This window comes from Cyprinus carpio, chromosome A9 (assembly GCF_018340385.1).
Source record: "Cyprinus carpio isolate SPL01 chromosome A9, ASM1834038v1, whole genome shotgun sequence".
In the NCBI taxonomy this organism is placed as follows: domain Eukaryota; kingdom Metazoa; phylum Chordata; class Actinopteri; order Cypriniformes; family Cyprinidae; genus Cyprinus; species Cyprinus carpio.
The window spans coordinates 3,333,531-3,353,434 of record NC_056580.1 but is presented as its reverse complement, the minus strand read 5'-3'; the positions used below and the strand labels follow the sequence as shown (position 1 = coordinate 3,353,434).

General features: G+C 36.7%; 2 protein-coding genes across 7 annotated transcripts; both read left to right on the top strand.

The window, feature by feature from the left end:
• The first annotated feature begins 258 nt into the window (after window positions 1–258).
• LOC109064153 (caspase-8-like) lies at window positions 259–13,230 on the top strand. 3 transcript variants are annotated; one of them, XR_006160737.1, is made up of 12 exons: window positions 259–413; window positions 5,336–5,637; window positions 5,859–5,964; window positions 6,043–6,184; window positions 6,361–6,410; window positions 7,206–7,233; window positions 7,361–7,429; window positions 7,514–7,581; window positions 9,331–9,442; window positions 9,780–10,278; window positions 10,595–10,803; window positions 13,210–13,230. XR_006160737.1 is itself a non-coding variant. In XM_019081159.2 (11 exons), exons 2-11 carry the CDS (start codon window positions 5,336–5,338, stop codon window positions 10,749–10,751), a joined length of 1,530 nt encoding a protein of 509 aa, XP_018936704.1. In that variant the 5' UTR covers window positions 259–413; the 3' UTR covers window positions 10,752–11,262. The 3 variants fall into 3 exon arrangements, 2 of the variants coding, with proteins under 2 accessions (XP_018936704.1, XP_018936701.1); XM_019081159.2 differs by lacking the exon at window positions 13,210–13,230 and having other exon boundaries at window positions 7,364–7,429; window positions 10,595–11,262; XM_019081156.2 differs by lacking the exon at window positions 13,210–13,230 and having other exon boundaries at window positions 10,595–11,262.
• Window positions 12,568–18,037, top strand: prkra (protein kinase, interferon-inducible double stranded RNA dependent activator). 4 transcript variants are annotated; one of them, XM_019081161.2, is made up of 8 exons: window positions 12,568–12,712; window positions 13,035–13,204; window positions 13,311–13,392; window positions 13,478–13,541; window positions 13,935–14,052; window positions 14,142–14,236; window positions 16,069–16,231; window positions 16,342–18,037. In XM_019081161.2, exons 1-8 carry the CDS (start codon window positions 12,594–12,596, stop codon window positions 16,497–16,499), a joined length of 969 nt encoding a protein of 322 aa, XP_018936706.2. In that variant the 5' UTR covers window positions 12,568–12,593; the 3' UTR covers window positions 16,500–18,037. The 4 variants fall into 4 exon arrangements, with proteins under 4 accessions (XP_018936706.2, XP_018936707.2, XP_042619135.1 ...); XM_019081162.2 differs by having other exon boundaries at window positions 12,676–12,776; XM_042763201.1 differs by lacking the exon at window positions 12,568–12,712 and adding an exon at window positions 12,770–12,878.
• The last annotated feature ends 1,867 nt before the right edge of the window (window positions 18,038–19,904 follow it).

Sequence of the window (19,904 nt, the reverse complement as noted above, 5' to 3'; positions counted from 1 at the left end):
ATACTTGCAGGAAGTGCACTAAAACATCATTCAGTAAAGTTTTTAGAGCTTTATAAATGAAAACCTGTTTTTACGGTCACCATTGTGACCGGTGAGTTAAATGGGTTAATCAGAAGAAGAAGAATGAAAGAAAGCTTGTGGAATATTATTAGTTTTCCGATTTCACAATAATAGTAAAGGCCTTTGAGTAATAAGCCGTTTAGTAGTTGTCACCGTTTGTCAAGTCATCCTCGCTCTCTGCATTAAAATAAAGGAAGTGGTAGAGAAGGAGGTGTGTCCACAAACTATAGTTTCGATATTTAACATTACCTTACAGAAGAAAACAATGTCGCAGATTAACATTTAAAACAAGTGCCGGTATCTTCACACCGAGAAGAACTAAGGCTGCTGATGACTTTCGTTAACTTACAGAGGTAAGAAAAACTTACCTCTACCATGAAGATCTAAAACGAGTTTAAACTGCTTTTAATTTACACACGAAAAAAAAGAAGTGTTTTCTAGATCACAAGACTTTCAGAGTAAGCTTGTTGTTGTTGTTGTTGTTGTTGTTGTTTTCTTTTATTGGAATGATTGGTGAAAAATAAACCAGTGATCAAAGCAGATCATAAATTAAAGAATGAGTTTGTAATGCGTTGGTTTATTGTTAGGGATTTTTGTCATCTCTGTTCCTTTTTAGCCAAAAGGATTCACTGATTCCTTCTGTGGTACTTTTTGACAGGGTACAACTATATTAGGCACCAATCTTTAATTGATTTATTAACTTAATTCTTCGTTTCCCCATCAGCGAGATCGACTGAGCCGAAATAAACGAATCGTTCTTCAGCATTGATTTATATGTAATCGCGTCATGGCTCATGCTGTATCTCGTTCAGATCTCATTTAAAAAGATAATATCGGAATGAATAATAATATTATTGGATAATTGTTTTAAGCATCAGAGGTTAAAAAGTCCGAGTTGTGTACGTCAAGTTAGGGAGTGTCTCAAATGTACAAAATCCATAATAAAGTTGGTTAAATATGTGCATTATTCCATAAAAACACTGAAAACGTGATCCTTTTACATGTGTAGTTTAGCAAGCAGATTAAGTATAGAAAAAAGACAATTTTTTAGCTTTTATAAATATGTAAGTAAACTGAGTGTCTTAATAAATCTATTTAACTTTATGGTTGTTTTATCTAAAGAGCTCAAATCACCTACAGTGTACTTATAGATACATGCAGCATATAATAAATAACTTAGATTTTTAAATATATATATATATGTGTGTATTAATAAATCTATATTATATATATATATATATATATATATATATATATATATATATAGTGAATTTGTTATGAATTTTTTAAATTTTCAAATCTATATAAATTCCTGCTCATGTGACCCGATGATGTCACACAAGTTGTAGCTATCTTCACACAATCCTGACACACATATTTATTTTTATATATTTTGTATAAAGAACTATGTCAGTAAGCCCTCATCTAATGTTATTATTTTCCAAACTAGGTGGTGTAAGCTTCTTATTAATGTGTAATTATAGCATTATGAAAATCCCCTCAAATTGTCTCTTTTTGTAGGCAAATGTTATTAGCAGTGCCGCATGAAATTCCTGTTAGTCCAAAAGAGTTTGAGTTCTCCAAAAGCCAACAGGCCTCAAATGTCGTAAACTAGTGCAAAGTCCACTGTACCATTCATTCCTACAACCATTAAATCAGCTTGTCTGTAAGGGGATTTTGAATTTTAATTTGTCTATTAATATTCATTCAATAATTCAAAAGTTTGTGTGAGGAAACATAAGTTTAAGTACCCTACATTTATGCCCACATCAGGTGAAATGTTGCTAAACGTATAATCTTCATGAGATTTTAAAATACTTAAAGCCATGGACAACTTTCAATAAAGGGAAAGCTCCACTATATACAAATGGAACATCCAAGCTGATGGTTTGGCATTTCTGCAGATATATCAGAGGCAAAGTGACATCATTAGATCACATGACCATTTAAATATAATTGACAAAAACATTTCACATTCCTCAAGAAGGAACAAGGAAAAAGAAAAGAAGAGAGGGTATGCATCAGTTTACAGACAAATATATATTATACATATATTTCCATTTCCATAGGATATTACAATGCAATTTTAATACAGAAAATATACTTTGCAGGTCAACACCATTATTTATTCTTATTTATGTATTTTTATTATGTGTAAAAGTTAAAGAAGGAGCATATATTAATCATTTTAATTGCTTTACTTTAGATTTTGACATCACATCTACATACATTTTAATCTCTTTATTCAAGCACCATAAAAAGAGGATTGCCTTTTGTAAACTTGCATTTATGAATGTGAAATTTGCATAAAAATAAAATAAAATGTATAATAAAACCAACATCCTTTAAAGAGTGATCACTCATATAATAACCCAAAATCATTTGTTTATAAGTTAAGGAAAATGTCTTTAATATATTTTCAGCAATAAGAACCTCCACATTATTCCAAAAATGCTGGGTATATTGGCAGGACAAAAAACAAATGAGAGTTTTAAAATAATATAAATGTTTAATTGTTATAGGAATTCTTTTGTTGGATAAACTCTATGAATTCATTTCCTTAACCTTATTTGTAAGGAGGAATTTTTGAGGTAATGCCTAAACTTGAGTCCAATTTACATTATTAAAGACAGTGTTCCAGAAAATAACATAAGGCACTGAATACTGAATATTGATACTCTCTTTTATGCAAGTGCTATAACAAGTCTCAGTTAGCTTAACGCAGTACATGTAGCAAGTTTTTTTTTTATTTAAATTACACAATAAATAAAAAGAAAAGAGATAGAATATAAAAAGAATAGAACAAGCCAGTGTAGTGACTTTTTTTTTTGCTTCTGTTAACTATATAATAAATAAAAAGAAAACAGATAGAATACAAAAAGATTAGAGAAGCTAGTGTTTTTTTTTAAAGAAAACAAGCAGTTAGTAAATGAATACAGTTTTTTTTTTTTTTTCAAGAATAGAATTCGAATAGAGAGTGCTAAAGTTAGAGGGTCAAATAGAGATGGAAGAGATGTGTTTTAAGCCGATTCTTGAAGATGGCTAAGGACTCAGCTGCTCGGATTGGGTTGGGCAGGTCATTTTGTGCTTCTTTGGGATGGCACGATAACACACCATTCACTTGCAGAAAGCAAGCCTCTAGAGGGCATATACAGTAAGTCTGAAGTAATGAATTTAGGTAAAGGGGTGCAGAGCCAGTGGTGGTTTTGTAGGCAAAAATGAATGCCTTGAATTTTATGCGAGCAGGTATTGGTAGCCAGTGCAAATTGATAAACAGAGGTGTGTCGTGCATTATTTTCAGTTCATTAAAAATTAATCTTGCTGCCACGTTCTGGATTAATTATAAAGGTTTGATAGAACTGGCTGGAAGACCTGCCAAGAGAGTGTTGCAATAGTCTAGCCTGGACAGAACAAGAGCTTGAACAAGGAGTTGTGCAGCATGTTCTGAAAGAAAGGGCCTGATCTTCTTGATGTTGAATAAAGCAAATCTGCAGGACCAGGCAGTTTTAGTAATGTGGTCTGAGAAATTTGCTGGACATCAATTCCGAGATTTCTGGCTGTTTTTGAAGGAGTTATGGTTGATGTGCTTAACTGGATGGTGAAATTGTGATAAATGATGGGTTTGATGGAACCACAAGCAATGATGGTCCTTCATCCAGCAAGAAATGTCTGTTAGACAAGCTGAGATGCGAGCAGCTACCGTCGGATCATCAGGATGGAATGAGAGGTAGAGTTAAGTGTCATCAGCATAGCAGTGGTATGAAAAGCCATGTATCTGAATGACAGAAAAGAGAAGTGGTCCAAGAACTGAGCCCTGAGGCACCCCAGTAGTAAGATGTTGCGACTTGGACACCTCACCTCTCCAAGATACTTTGAAGGACCTATCGGAGAGGTAAGACTCACTGGAGTGCGGTTCCTGAGATGCACTTCGCCAGTAGGGTTGACAGGAGGATCTGGTGGTTAACCGTGTCAAAATCCAGTAAGATGTGTGTCAGGATTGTGTGAAGATATTACAACTGGTCTGACATCATTGGGTCATGTGACCAGGAGATTGGAATAACCAAAAATTAAAACTTACAAATACAAAGTGCGCAAACAGTTCAGGCTATATGTCTGGGACAGTTATGAGTCACTAGAGTGACTAACATCAAAGCATTGCTGAACAGTAACACAACATTGTGACACTTACCTAACTGGATTTTATAAAAGTAGTTCAGCTGAAGATAACAGCTTTTCCAGTAACAAGACAGATTTCGAGTAAAAGCTGAAGTGTGACCAAACCTGTCTTGAGTTGAGAATAACATGTCAAATATTTATTCAAATTGCCAGGGGTTTACAGATGAGCTGCATACAGAAACAGTGCTAAACAATGCACATAGTTTGAAATAATGAGAAAGAAATAGAAAATGTACAGAACATAAATTTTACAAGAAAAATATACAGAGAAATAAGAAAGAAGTTACACCTAAAAGAAAAATTTAAAGGCATTTATGCTGTAATTTGAGTAGTTTGGCAGTATTGTACTGTACAAAAAGCACAATATGTTAAAAATGTCTTAATGGTTTTGGCCCATACAATAAAAGATGTTAATATGATTACACTTTCTACATGTCAGAAATCTAGAAACTTACAGAGAATAGGCATAATAAAGAAAAAGCGTTGAAAAGATGGTTAAACTCCCCAAATCTCCACCCCTGCCATATAATGAAACCCCAGCCGCAATAAAACATTTGTGCACTATATCAACGTGTTTGAGGTCCAGTTTCAAATATGTTGTGGGTCATGACACAAAAATAGCTGTTGTGGTTAAAACAAGTATAATAAAGTTGTTGTTTTTAAATTACCATAAGGTAATAATAGGAAAATTTTAAATTGGTCAAGCAAACAAACTCCACAATTTTTGGACCATGTGAGATAGACTATACAAAACAGAGAAGCACAAACGTTTACTACAAAAGGTCAATAATCTGTAATAAACCAAAACTATATGCTGCATTATACTATATTAAAATGTACATTTAAAATTAAATTCACTTATATTCTCCACATGTAAGAGTAAATTTAAAACAAAAAAAAAGATAACTTTGTTTTGGTTGTATCTCTTGTGATATGGCATGGCAGGCCGGAAACTGGTTTGCACTTCACAGAAGGGCCTACAGGCTTCGTCTTTAACTTTATTTACTATGGGGTTGCCTGTGGTACATTTAAATGTATTAAATAGTATGTAAAATCAATGTTAATTTTATTGCAGCAGTGTTATGCATGTGTTCTCTAGATGGACTTGGAGTTTCAGCGGGTGTTGTTAAAAGTGCAGGAGTCGCTCACTAGCGATGAGGTGCAGGACCTGGTGTTCCTCTGCTCTGATCTGCTGAGTCTGAAAGACCTCAGCACCGTGAGCTCAGCCGGACAGCTGTTCTGTCTTCTGGAGAAGATGAACCAGCTGTCATGTGAGGATCCGTCTCTGCTTCTAGAGCTGCTCAGGATCATGAAACAGAACAGCCTGATCCGCATTTTGACCTCAGAAGATTATAAGCAAACCGACAGCACAGTCTTCAGTCAACAAATCTCCCCGTACAGGTGAGGATGCAGATGTTTGTTCAGGTCAAAGGCCAGAATGCTGACCTGGAAAATATCTACTATCCAAAAAAATGTGCAAAGAAACTAATGCAGTGAGGTTTCATATAGTTTCTTTGTGGGGCGACTTTATTTTATAATGACTAAAAAAAATATATATAAATATATAGGTCCTTTGTAATAAAATAATCAGTATTTTTTTTTCTTTTTTTTCTGGATTTCAGACAGTTGTTGTACGAGCTGTCAGAGTCCATCTGTGATCAGGACCTGAAAAACATCAAATTCCTCCTGTTGAAAACACTGTCGCGCAAAAAACTGGAGAAGGACACGGTGAGAGACATCACACCTCTGCATGTGACAAGACTGTGATGTTTGACTAAACTTTCTATGAACAATCATGTGTTTTAGACGCTGTTGCAGTTGTTTCTGGACATGGAGAAGGAAGACCTTTTGGGTGAAAATAATTTGGGCGTTCTGCAGAAAATTATAGCAGATATCAATCCCAGTTTAGAAAAAAGGATTATTCAATACAAAACGGAGCGTTACGAGCGTGAGTGGCTGTTTTTGGATGAAATGTTAATTTGCCTCTCTTATATTTAACATAAGCTAAACTATTATAAATCAAAACTGCAAGGAGATAAAATGATTTTATGTGTTAAAGAATTAAGCAATAATGCGTTTTTCTACATATGCAGTATGTGTATTTTTTTTTCTCTCTTTTTTCAGCTGGTGGGATGGTTATTTCTCAGGAGATCGGGAAGATTACTCCTGCTTCGGTATAACTTCTTTCCTTAATTTGCATTAATGCACATATTTTTGTGGATGTTTTACTCATCCCCATGTCATATTTCTTCTCTGGAACACAACAGGAAAAAAAAAATGTTTATGCCCGAGGGGAAGATTTCCAGATTTTCATTGAAATCTTAATCTACACTACTGTTCAAAAGTTGTTTTGTATTTTCTTAATGTGCTCAGCAAGGCTACATTTATTTGATCAAAAGTAGAGTAATATTGTGAAATATTGTTGCAGTTTAAAATAACTGTTATTCTCTTTGAATATATTTTAAAATGTAATTTATTCCTGATGCAAAGATGAATTTTCAGCATCATTTCTCCAGTGTCACATGATCCTTCAGAAATCATTCAAATAGCTGATTTGCTGCTCAAGAAATGTTTCTTTTTATTATCAGTGAATATTTTTTGTGGAAAACACTATATATATATATATATATATGTATGTAGATATGTTTATGTATGTATATATATATATATATTTTTTTTTTTTTTTTTTAGGGTTCTTTGATGAATTGAAAGTTCAAAAGAACAGCATTTATTTGAAGTTTTCATGAAACATTATAAATGTCTTTACTGTTGCTTTTGATTGATTTAATGTGCCCTTGCTGGTTAAAAAAAAGACGTCCCCAAACATTTGAACGGTAGTGTATGTAGATGTATATGAACTATTGTATGCCATGTTTAGTTTGACAGCCTTTTGTGTTCCACTGTGATAAAATAGCCCTTAGGCTACTACATGCTGTGAAACGTTGTCTCTTTCTGTTTTCATTCTACAGCCCTCAGCACTGACAATACTGGCACACGGTGAGTTTACTTTGCATGCTTTGCAGAAAGTAATCTTGTAAGAAACTCCATGTAAAACATATTGAAATATACAAACAAACAACGTTTTAAATACTAAAATGTAGTTGTTTGCTGTTGCTCTTATTAGCAGTTGGCATAATGGAGGAGCAGGTTGACAGACTTAGTCTAACTGAAGGTCCTGCTTCGACTAGTGGAGGTACTGCAGTAAATCTCCAATGCAGCATCATGTTCGAGCCCTGTTTTAAGCCTAAACAAAAAAAGTCTCATCTCTATGTCTTAGATCAGTGCCAGAATTCGGATTCCCACTCAGTGATTGAAAACAAGAGCTTAAACTTCCCAAATCCAGAGGTAAGATCAATGCCTTTATACATTAGATCTTTATGCTCCGTTCAGTACATGTTTAGCATAATCAGCAGCATTTGTAGCATAATATTGGTTCTAACAAATTATTTGACTAATTTCTTTGCTAAAATAGAGGTTACTTGAACAATAGAAGTGAATTACTTCTAATGAACCCGTAATGTACCTTTAAGGCCCATTCACGCCTATTTGTTAATTTAGAGGTTGATTTGAATTAATTATTGTATTACCTATATTAGTATATATAAATACACACACAGCATGTATATATTTAAGGGGTTTAAAGTTTATTTATATATAATTTATAAAAGTAATCCATGTTACTAAATAATAATTGTGTACTATATATACATAATAAAAAGTACACTAATAATGTACATTACTGTCATTACGTGTTTATGGATAATTAATGCGTTATGCTTTAACTTTTACGTTACTACTTTTCGGTTTATGGAAAATAATGGGCATGGTAATGCGTTATGTTACTTTTACGTTACTTTTCAAATCTGGGCAGGGCTTGCTTGTTTGTTTTTAATATAAAAAAGTTCTTCTTTATTTTACAAATGTAAAAGCCCTTTCACAACAAAAGTGAAATGAATACGCCTCAGGCTGAGGGAAATGTAAATTCACGTCTGTACAGTAGAAGGCGCAGCTCAAACAATTTGCATGAAGAATATGACGCAGGAGAAGAAAGTTCAAGAAACAATAACAAAAATAAAACACAAATTTTTGCTTTTTAGTATGGTTGAATTGGATCATCGAAGGTCAGTAGCAAAGGTTAATAAAACGGGATTAAATACATAAATGATATTTATCTTATTTGACATATCTAATTATTGCAGGTTTGTATAATATTCTGAGTTTGCATTTGTCTGTTTTTATTCATTTTGAGGAATGCCGAATCTGTTTTTGTGCTGTGAGATGAGTGTTCATACTTAGTCTAGAACTACAGTAACGTTCACACAGCGAACACAACGCCTCTGAACTTACTCCCCATTTCTCTCAACATGGCAACACAAGCTCTGTCTGTCTCTGTCTGTTTTAAGCACAAGCTCCGATTCTGCTTTAAATTCTCGAGCTGGTGATAGCAGGATTGATTCTGATTGGCCGACAGTGTTTCTATCTTTCAACAGATGGAAAAAAATCACTCTGAAAGTGATTCCAAAGATATCGTTTCTCTGTGCCTTTATCGTTATAGCTGTGGTGTGGACGCTGCTATTTAATATTTAGAACGATTTTTAAAACTATAACTTTATCGTTATCTTTATAGTTATCATCCTTGGTGTGAACAGGGCCTGCTGTTATCAGACCAAAACTTTCAGAATCAGTTCAAATGTTATACAGTTCCTGTGTTCACTTGAGGATTGTTTTCATGATGGTTGGCTAAATACAAATCTACACACTTCCTACCCAAGCATTGACTGCTGAGTTGATTCTGATGAGGCAAAACATTATGACCGCTCATAGGTGAAATGAATTAATCATCTCCTATAAAGGTCACATGTGAAGGTCTGGGTAGGTCTGCACGCCGCTGTTCTGCAGAGTTTAGCTCCAACCCTAATTAAACACACTTGAACCAGCAGATTAAGATCATCGGACTCACTAGAAAACTTAATCTAATTGTTTAATAGTCAGTTTTGCTCTATTCGGCCATGATCTATGCAGCTCACTATATTTTTGTATATATATTATTACGTTATACTGGACTTCTTAACAATTGTGCCGTTTGTGTGGTAGATCCAGCAGTATGAGATGAAGGGGGACAGGAGAGGTGTCTGTCTAATCATCAACAACTATGACTTCAGTGCATGCACACTGGGGAACAGAGAAGGAACAGATATTGACAAAGGTTAGTGTAATAAAACACACATATAGAAACCAGTTATCAGGCACACACGTGCCAGCAGGCCAATCGAGTCTCCCAACACTCAAACCAATTAAATATTTGTAAATATATGCGTATTTTGCAATAAACTTAAATATAATTTAAAAAAATAGATATTTTAATTATATTTTAAAATTAGTGAAAAAAATACTCACAGAACCAACTTAGCGGAAAATATAAAAAATGGGCAGGCACTAATGATTGCACTGCATAAAAAAAAAAATAAGAGTCGTGCATTTGGTCATGTGCAGAAAGTCGCTGCTGTTGCGTAACACTCCACTGTCCATTTGTGTCTGTACAGAAAGCCTGAAGGTTGTGTTCAAGTGGTTGGGATTTGAGGTGCTGGTTGAACAGGACTGCAGTCGCAATCAGATCCTGCAGGGGCTGAGGAGCCTGGCGGCTCGTGACCACACGCCGGCGGATTGCGTGGTGTGCTGTGTGTTGAGCCACGGACAAGTAAAAGGCATCTTCGGGGTCGATGGAGAGATTGTCACCTTTAGGGAGCTGATAGAGACCCTGAGTCCAAATCATTGTCCATCTCTCTACAAAAAACCCAAACTGTTCTTCATCCAGGCCTGCAGGGGTACCGAAAATCAGCCAGCAGTTTTTCCTCAAACTTGCTCAGAAGATGAGGACGCGCTATGCAGCGATGCAGCTGTACCCAGAGACTCCATCCCAGAGATGGCAGACTACCTGTTAGCCATGTCCACTGTACCACACTACGTCTCATACAGGGAAAAGGGCAAGGGAACCTGGTTTATACAGTCGCTCTGCCGCAGCCTGCAGCGGCTGGTGCCAAGGTAAGCACGTCTTTCTATTGCATTTTACTACACACTGATGCTCACAAAATGTGTACTTGCTGCCTAATATATCCCAGCCACTATAGTGATGAAGAGATAATCAGTGTTGTTCACTTCACCTGTCAGTGGTCGTTATGTTATGCCTGATCGGTGTATCTGAGAATGAATGACTCTTATGAGTCAGTTCTTTTAAAAGTATCATACAATCACACACTGGTTGAGTCGGAAGTCACTGTCTGTAACTAACTGTAACTGTGTCTAAATTTGACTGTGGACATTGGTTGGATGTCTGATTTTGTCTCTTTTGTGCATGTAGGGGAATAGATCTACTCTCCATTCTGACGCAGGTGAACAGCGATGTGAGCAAAAAGACGGACAAAAGCGGTTTGAGGAAGCAGATGCCACAGCCAGAGTTCACCCTCACCAAGAGAGTGGTTTTCCCTGCACCCAGAGCTCAGCGACCCCTTCCATAATGTCCTGCTGCAGTTCATGAAAGCTCTCAGACAGCATACACAGCGCACACACACACACAGATGTAGCTGGGGGGATGATTATCTTGTGAAAATACTGTTCACATACAGTAATTTCCATTTACCTAATGAAAAAAATAATATTTTATGTAATAAACAAATATGGAGTTGTTTAAAATTATATTGTCAATAACATCATGAAGTGATAAAAGAACATTTAATTTCCAAATTCACCCCAAAACAGTGCTGTTTATGTTGTACTGGGATTATTGCACTTGTATGTATTTGTCCAGAGGGCACGACACTCTCATATTTGATGCTAAAGCACTTTTGTTTGTAGCTCTGGATAAGAGCATAAATGGATATTTTCCGCACAAGAGGGGACTGTTGCAACTGGTGGTTTATTAGTTAAATAATGATATTTCAATGTAAAGGGAAAGCCTCCTGCAGCTGCTGTTTATTGTCCTCTGCACCCTAAATAAATCAAATAAAAAATGTATGTTGACCAACTAAATATTCATGAGATGTTTATATCGAGTGGCTGGGTAAACACAGAAAAGCCCCGAGCATCTACAGACTCAGTAAACAGCCTTACTAAAGAGAAGGAAATACAGCTGCACACAAAAGAAAGTGGACACAGTTTTTCGTAATTTTGTTGTTGTTTTCCCATTTGAGACATTTCGTTTAGTTCTTGAATGTTTAAGTAATATGCATAAATACATGGAAATGTATTTTAAATACAAATACAAAATACTGTGTGGAAAAATGTATTTAAATACAAATACAAAATACTGTGTGGAAAAATGTCAAATAATAATAATAATAAATTCAAAGGTTTTAATGTACACAATACAAAAAAGTATTTTGTATTTCAAATATGTATTTTAAATACATGTAGGCTATCCGAAATACTGCCCATCCCTGGTTACTAGTACAGAAGCTTCCTTTTAGTGTGCCAAAATAAAGCTTAAATCTGAATCCGGTTGATTGCAACCATAAACTGTAAAAAAAAAAAAGGGGGTTACAATTATAGACTGGTTACAACCAATCCCACGAGCATAGAAATAAAAAATTAAATAATAATAATAATAATAATATATATATATATATATATATATATATATATATATATACAACCACTCCCACAAGTAGAGCCAGAGATGTAAACTCGCCTTAAACAGTGGCGAGATCGACCGGAAGTTGAAGTATGCCGCCATATTAGCATCCCATTGACTCCCATTCATTTTTGCGTCACTTTGACATATAGGCGTTTTTAAAGACTCCATTTGTCCATTATTATTTCTATGTATAAAGGGCTCCTTACCTTCTATGTTACATTATAGAAACAGTTTTTTGTAAAAATAGGCTAACGATTGCGTCATAACCACTCGACTCTCTGTCGCACAGTATATATCGGGTTAGATATGGCGTACTGGCGTTACATTTTAAAAACCATACAAAAAATTAATCGGAATACTTACTCCTGCTCACTCAGGCCAAAGAACTCCCTGCTCAAACTCGCCGCTCTCTGCAAGATTAACGATGGCAGTTTGCACCACAGCTACTAGAAGGTTTTACATCTGTCAGACATGGGAGCTTAGTTTGAGTCTGCGCGTCAGGAAGTTCTAAAAATCGCCAACGGGCTTCACTTGCCTCAATTGAGTTCCAATGGGGTCGCTGTGTCCATTTCTTTTACTGTCTATGGTTGTTTCCACACAAACTCGGTGAAGTGTCTCCTCTATTGACATTAATTCAAGAGAAACACATTCTAGTCTCCACCTCGGGATTCCGCCACGTTACGCATTATTTGTTGCTAAACTGGGAGTTTCCCCTGTGGGAGGGGCTATGGCGCGGAACCGCGCGGAAGGCGGGGCTTATAGTCAGTATAGTGGAATACTATTGGCCAGGGAGTTTGTCAATCAACGTAGAAGCGGCACACGCAGAGCAATAATGGCTGATTCTCAGTAAGAAGCTCTTTGACATATAATCTTATTTTCTACTACTACTACTACACACACACACGCATATGTATGTATTTAACAGCTTTTGTTTCCAAACACGTACGTTTCTGTTTACTGTAATATCTGAGGTGGATGGCGGACTGTTTTTATTGACTGCACTTACAGACAGGCAGGATGTTTTGTTTATGTTATAATCGAGTGTCTCTGACTCAGTGGTCAATATCTGCGTTAGATATTTTAATGTGTGTTTGTTTTTTTTCTAACATCTTTGTATCATGTTCCATCATTATTCCGCCGAGGTATTAATATGTTATTCTCGTCTCAGTGTCACCATGGCTCAGCAGCGCTGTCAGGAGAAAACACCCGTCCAGATCCTGCACGAGCACGGCATTAAGATCGGCCGCGCGCCCGTGTACGAGCTCATCCAGTCTGACGGAGACACGCACCAGCCCTGCTTCATGCTCACTGTCACCATAGGAGAAATCACCTGCAAAGGTCTGACACACACACACACACACAGACACACACACACTTAAATACCACCTAGTAAGAGTATAGAGTGCACACTAGTATTCTAATACATAACATTTTGTTCTTAAAGGTCGAGGATCCACTAAAAAGGCTGCTAAACATGAAGCTGCAGAAGCCGCCTTGAAATTATTGAAACGAGACACCCAGCCAAAGTAAAGCAGACACTGTAGACAGCGATATGCGTCTTTATAGCTCAGTTCCTTGAGTTTAGACTCATGTTTTCTGAATCTTTCGCAGTGATCAGAGAGATGGTTTTTCTCCTGAAGCCGGCGACACATCCAACCCTGTGGGAGTCCTGCAGGTATCTGGTCACGCTGCACTGTGATGCTGATGGTGTTGGCTTGGGAAAGACAGGGTGCTGTTTAAATTTTAAACAATTCTTCGTCTTCTGAGTATATTTTGATACACTTAAAATAAATTCATCATACTTGTGATGAATTTCCAGCATCATTACTCCAGTCTTCAGCGTCACGTGATCCTTCAGAAATCGTTCTGATGTGCAGATTCATTATCAGCGTTGTTGTGCCTAATAGTCTTTTTGGAACCTGTGATACTTTTTTTTTTCAGTTCTGCCTACGCTTCCCCAAGCCTACATGAAGTCGGTCATGACAGAGTTCTTTTTAAAATCTAGTTATTATTATTATAGCATGTATATATTTCGAGTGTGTTTGAATGCTGCTGTGTGTTGTGTCAGGAGCTGGCCATGCACAGAGTGTGGTGTCTGCCGGAGTATGTGGTGTGTATGGAGACGGGGCCGGATCACATGAAGGAGTTCTCCGTGGCCTGTCGTCTGGAAGGCCTGGAGGAGTCAGGTGCCGTTGGCCGCTCTTCGTATTGTGACGTCACGCTGCACTCTTAGCGCACAGGTACTGATGCTTCATGATGTGCTTTCTCTCATTAGGCACCGGCAGCTCCAAAAAGCTGGCCAGACGCGCAGCAGCTGAACGCATGCTGGGGAAACTACAGAGTCTGTCCGGATCTACCGAGATCACATGGGTTAGTGACGTTCATCTGTTCACTGATGCATTGTGATACTTTCACTAAAACCATCCGGAAACGTTCACAATTACACGTTTAAGAAAGATGCACCTAGAGTGCATAAACCCCCCCAAGATGCACTTATACTGAGATATGTGTGCACGTTAACATACCTGAGAGCCTTTAGATTCAAACACAAGGACAAAAATGATGAATATGCTTTATTTTTAGACATTGGAAGCATTTTTTCTGCATCATAATCTCTAAAGTATATTGAAAATGAAATAAATACTAACAACGAAAATTTATTATGAGCAAATCATAACTGAAAAAAATATTTGTGCTGTTGAATTGATTAAAAAATAATTCATTATTAATCAAGTCTAATATTAAAAATTTTAATTATACAGAAAATATACACAATAAATCTGAAGTGGAAGCAACATAAAGACAGTGTTTTCAATATTTTATATTTAAAGTATTTGTTTAATGGTATCTTTTTACTAAGTAGCAAGACTGTTATCGCTGATACCAGTACTAATGCCCCTGTTAATTATTATTATTATTTATTTTAATTTCTGGGGGTAAAACGAGTTTAGTTGAAAACCAGGCCTAAACTACATATAATAGATCAGTGATGTCACAGACTGTCCGCAGTTGATTAATCATAGCACATGAAGACAACTGTTTCGTATTAAAAGCTGTCAGAAATGTTGTTTAAATATGTAAATTAGGCATTATCTAATTCAGTATGCACTCATTTCTAGGACAGAATCTGAATATTGGATGAAGCTTGGTTCAAAATTTCTGTCACAGTGCAGGGAGGAAAAGATATTAATGAATAGATATGTGCAAATAGATAAAGTGTGATAAAATAAACCAGTGCCTGAAAAAACTGGTTTACATAACGTTTCTATAACAAAAGTAAATGATGAAGCCGTGGTACAAAGGCAGTTTCAAGCGTTAAAAAAAAAAGAAAGAAAAATCACCCCCTGGAACATTAAAAAAAAGCCTGAAGTTGAAGGAAAAACCCTTAAATAGGATTTGATGTGTCACTTTGGCTCATAAATGATTTGTGCTCTTGTGCCGGTTGAATCAATATTTCAGCTTGAGGAATTGTTTTGGAATTGAATCACGGATGAATGAGTCACCATCAAATCATGAGGTGCTTCCTCTCACAAACACAAAATGAGCAACAGGGGGAAGTACCGTGGAGGAGCTGGGATTTAAAGCGATAATCCACCCAAAAATTTAAGTTCTGTCATTAATTACTCACCCTCATATCATTCCAAACCCGTACGACCTCCGTTCATCTTCGGAACACAAATTAAGATATTTTTGATGAGATCCGAGAGCTTTCTGACCCTCCATAGACAGCAAGGTAACTACCACGCTCAAGGCCCAGAAAGGTAGTAAGGGCATCATTAAAATAGTCCATGTGACATCAGGGGTCCAACCATAATGTTATGAAGCTATGATAATACTTTTTTGTGTGCAAAAAAACAAAAATAACGACTTTATTCAACAATTCCTGTCCCGCGAGTTACCATCTTCTGCCATTATGGAGAGTACCACAACACATGGACTATTTTAATGATGTCCTTACTACCTTTCTGAGCCTTGACTGTGGTAGTTACCTTGCTCTCTATGGAGGGTCAGAAAGCTCTCGGATCTCATCAAAAATATCTTAATTTGTGTTCCGAAGATGAATGAAGGTCTTATGGGTTTGGAACAACAAGAGAGTGAGTGATTAATGACAGAATTTTAATTTTTGGGTGAACTAACCCTTTAAATCAGATCAGATGTGCTCACCTGTCTAGTTTTGACCCATCGTCTCCTGTGGTCCCCAGAGCCCACCTTCTCGCGTGTATGTGGAAAGCTTACGGCAGGCCACAGGGGAGAAGATTTCCCTCCTGAGGAGGACGCCGCTCAGCCTCCCGAACACAGACTACATTCAGATGCTGCTGGAGATCTCACTGGAGCTGGGCTTTCAGGTCACATACATAGACATCGGTTGGTTCTCGTCTCTCAGTTTGTGTCATTTTGAGTCATCCGGGCAGGATTTGTTTGATATATATGTATATGTGTGTGTGTGTGTGTGTGTGTGTGTGTGTGTTTTGCAGATGAGCTGACAGTGAACGGTCAGTACCAGTGTTTGGTGGAACTGTCCACCCGGCCGGTGACGGTGTGCCACGGCACAGGGATGACCAGCAGTAACGCCCACAACACCGCAGCACATAACGCCCTGCAGTATATCAAGATGGTCGCTAGTAAACTCTAAAAGCAGGTGTGTGATCCGGGAGGTCCTGATCCCGAGCCTGTTTCACACAGCACACACAAGCACTGCAACCAATGGACACATTCTGCTGTTAGAGACCAGACTCTCTGCAGAAAATAAATGAATTTCTGGATTACAACACTGATTTTATTCTTGGATGTTGCAAAGCACTACATTTACATCCAAATATACAGTGACCCTCAAACTGGAGTAAGTCAGATGTACTTGTTTTTTTGTTTTGTCACTACATGAAACCAGACTCAAATACTCTAATAGTTTTTTTTTTTTTTTTTTAATTGCCTACACTCTCAAAGTTATTTCTGAGGCACACCATACGCTCATATACCATATCTTCAGACCAAGTCAAAATCAAAAAATTATTCACAAACAAAAAAATTCTCCTATGCATTTCTGCTTACAGTATATTGTAAATATATTCTGAATATGCATACAAGTCAAGTCATCTTTTTTTCTAATGCTTTATACAGCACAGATTGTTTCAAAGCAGTAGTAACAAATTCAAACAAGTGTCATTATACAGCTCAAGTTAGTTCAGTGTTGATTCAGTCCAGTTCAATAACTGTAACGCTCATCAGTTGTGCATACTGTATTTACAGTGTATTTTTGCACATACATGTGTGGGTGCTGTGATAAACACTGCACACTGAACAGGCAAAAGACACAAGATAGTACTTTTACTTGCAAAAGAGTTATTTTAAAACAATTTTTAAGAATTAAAATAGTTTTGAAAAGTATTTAATTTTGCGAGATATGTAAAATGTTTTGTGTGTAGAGTGTGGCGACAAGGAGCCATAGTTTCAGTGATTGTGTAAGCAATAAAAAAAAAAAAAAAAAACACTGTAATGTTTACAGTACGTTCTCAAGGCTCAACATCTTCTGCATGCCGCTCAGAGAACAGTGAACGCTTTAAACTGGTAACTGTGATGGTTAAACGAAACTTTGCAATGCATCGCAAAACGGTCCGTTATTCGAAGCTTTTCTATACGGTTTATGGTGGGGTACCACTGGTTTCATCGTATTTGCTTCTGTAACTGATTCTTTTTATTTTATTTTATTTTATTTTATTTTATTTTATTTAGACAATGTAGAAGTGATTCTTTTATTTATCTTATTTTAGTGCTGTGCCTATAACTATAACAGTTTATTTGGGCCTTATATATTGGCGGAAAACAATGTACTACAGAAAACCGCAATGAAGTGTGAATACTGTTACATGAACAAACTTTTTTTTTTAAACACAAGCTTCACTACATGTTGATATGGGTGCCGCTGTGTGAAACAGCCCTTCATGGAAAAGACAAGGACTGCTACTCATTTGGCAAATAAAGATACATCAAACCCAAGAGTCTTCAGTTAGTCGTCAGTTATTTCCCTGTATTATCTAATCTCATAGACCTGCTCCAACAACCTTACTCGTATCGAGAAACACAAGCAATTTTGTTGTCTTGTTCTTATAAGATTTCGTCTTCCTGTTATAATTTTTTTTTTTTCTGCATTAAAATTGTTTACTATACATACTACATTGGCCATGTTGTCATTGTCATATGACCTACCAGCATCTGATGCATTGCTTCACTAAAATAAAAAGTAAAACATTTTTTTTTTTTTTTTTACTACTAGCCCTCTGAGGGCAACACCATGCCATAGAGGGCTAATATACAGGTGCATCTCAATAAATTAGAATGTCGTGGAAAAGTTCATTTATTTCAGTAATTGAACTCAAATTGTGAAACTCGTGTATTAAATAAATTCAATGCACACAGACTGAAGTAGTTTAAGTCTCAACAAATTAGAATATGGTGAAATGCCAATCAGCTAATCAACTCAAAACACCTGCAAAGGTTTCCTGAGCCTTCAGAATGGTCTCTCAGTTTGGTTCACTAAGATACACAATCATGGGGAAAGACTGCTGATCTGACAGTTGTCCAGAAGACAATCATTGACACCCTTCACAAGGAGGGTAAGCCACAAGCATTCATTGCCGTAGTTGATGGCTGTTCACAGAGTGCTGTATCCAAGCATGTTAACAGAAAGTTTAGTGGAAGGAAAAAGTGTGGAAGAAAAGGTTGATAGATAGATCGAGAGAACCGCAGCCTTATGAGGATTGTCAAGCAAAATCGATTCAAGAATTTGAGTGAACTTCACAAGGAATGGACTGAGGCTGGGGTCAAGGCATCAAGAGCCACCACACAGACGTGTCAAGGAATTTGGCTACAGTTGTCGTATTCCTCTTGTTAAGCCACTCCTGAACCACAGACAACGTCAGAGGTGTCTTACCTCGGCTAAGGAGAAGAAGAACTGGACTATTGCCCAGTGGTCCAAAGTCAAGTTTTGTATTTCATTTGGAAACCAAGGTCCTAGAGTCTGGAGGAAGGGTGGAGAAGCTCATAGCCCAAGTTGCTTGAAGTCCAGTGTTAAGTTTCCACAGTCTGTGATGATTTGGGGTGCAATGTCATCTGCTGGTGTTGGTCCATTTGTGTTTTTTGGAAACCAAAGTCACTGCACCCGTTTACCAAGATATTTTGGAGCACTTCATGTTTCCTTCTGCTGACCAGCTTTTTGAAGATGCTGATTTCATTTTCCAGCAGGATTTTGGCACCTGCCCACACTGCCAAAAGCACCAAAAGTTGGTTAAATGACCATGGTGTTGGTGTGCTTGCCTTAATTGAATTGAGTGTCACCAGTGATCGTGTCTGAATTGAGGCAGTAATTAAAGCAAAAGGAGCCCCTTACATGTACAGTAAATGAACATACTTTTCAGAAGGCTGACAATTCACTAAAAAAAAAAAAAAAAAAAGTTATTGGTCTCATGAAGTATTCTAATTTGTTGAGATTGTGAATTGATGGGTTTTTGTTAAATGTGAGCCAAAATCATCACAATCAAAAGAACCAAAGACTTAAACTTATTCAGTCTGTGTGCATTGAATTTATGTAATACACTAGTTTCACAATTTGATTTGAATTAATGAAATAAATGAACTTTTCCATGACATTCTAATTTATTGAGATGCACCTGTATGTGATTTTCATATTTCAAAAAAATTCTAAAATACATGTTTGTAGTAAAGTAAAAATGGATGATAAATATGTCTTTCGAATGCCTACTTTGTGTCTTGTTCATTATATTTGTTTTCATATAAAAACAACAGAACTAAAATTATATCGTGTTTATCAGCAACAAGTATGTGAGTGTGAATAACGTGATATCTACCTTTGGTCTTGTAGGTATCTGTTCCACTCAGAACTGTCCATCTTGACTCTGCTTATTTCACTCCTCCCCTCACTGTAGCCATCTACTCTCACCTACATTTCAGGTCAGCTTGTTTGCAATTACTTGATTCTGACGACGCGCGAAATTCAGATGGACGGCAGGAAATAAAAAGCAGA

Excerpts from the sequence above, each read along its gene's own strand:
- LOC109064153 (XM_019081156.2), top strand. The coding sequence starts at position 5,336 with ATGGACTTGGAGTTTCAGCGGGTGTTGTTAAAAGTGCAGGAGTCGCTC. Across the intron at positions 5,965-6,042 it reads AAAAACTGGAGAAGGACACG|ACGCTGTTGCAGTTGTTTCT; the intron begins GTGAGAGACATC and ends CATGTGTTTTAG. Across the intron at positions 7,430-7,513 it reads TCCTGCTTCGACTAGTGGAG|ATCAGTGCCAGAATTCGGAT; the intron begins GTACTGCAGTAA and ends TCTATGTCTTAG.
- prkra (XM_019081161.2), top strand. The coding sequence starts at position 12,594 with ATGGCGCGGAACCGCGCGGAAGGCGGGGCTTATAGTCAGTATAGTGGA. Across the intron at positions 13,542-13,934 it reads ACCCTGTGGGAGTCCTGCAG|GAGCTGGCCATGCACAGAGT; the intron begins GTATCTGGTCAC and ends GTGTTGTGTCAG. Across the intron at positions 16,232-16,341 it reads GGTCACATACATAGACATCG|ATGAGCTGACAGTGAACGGT; the intron begins GTTGGTTCTCGT and ends TGTGTTTTGCAG.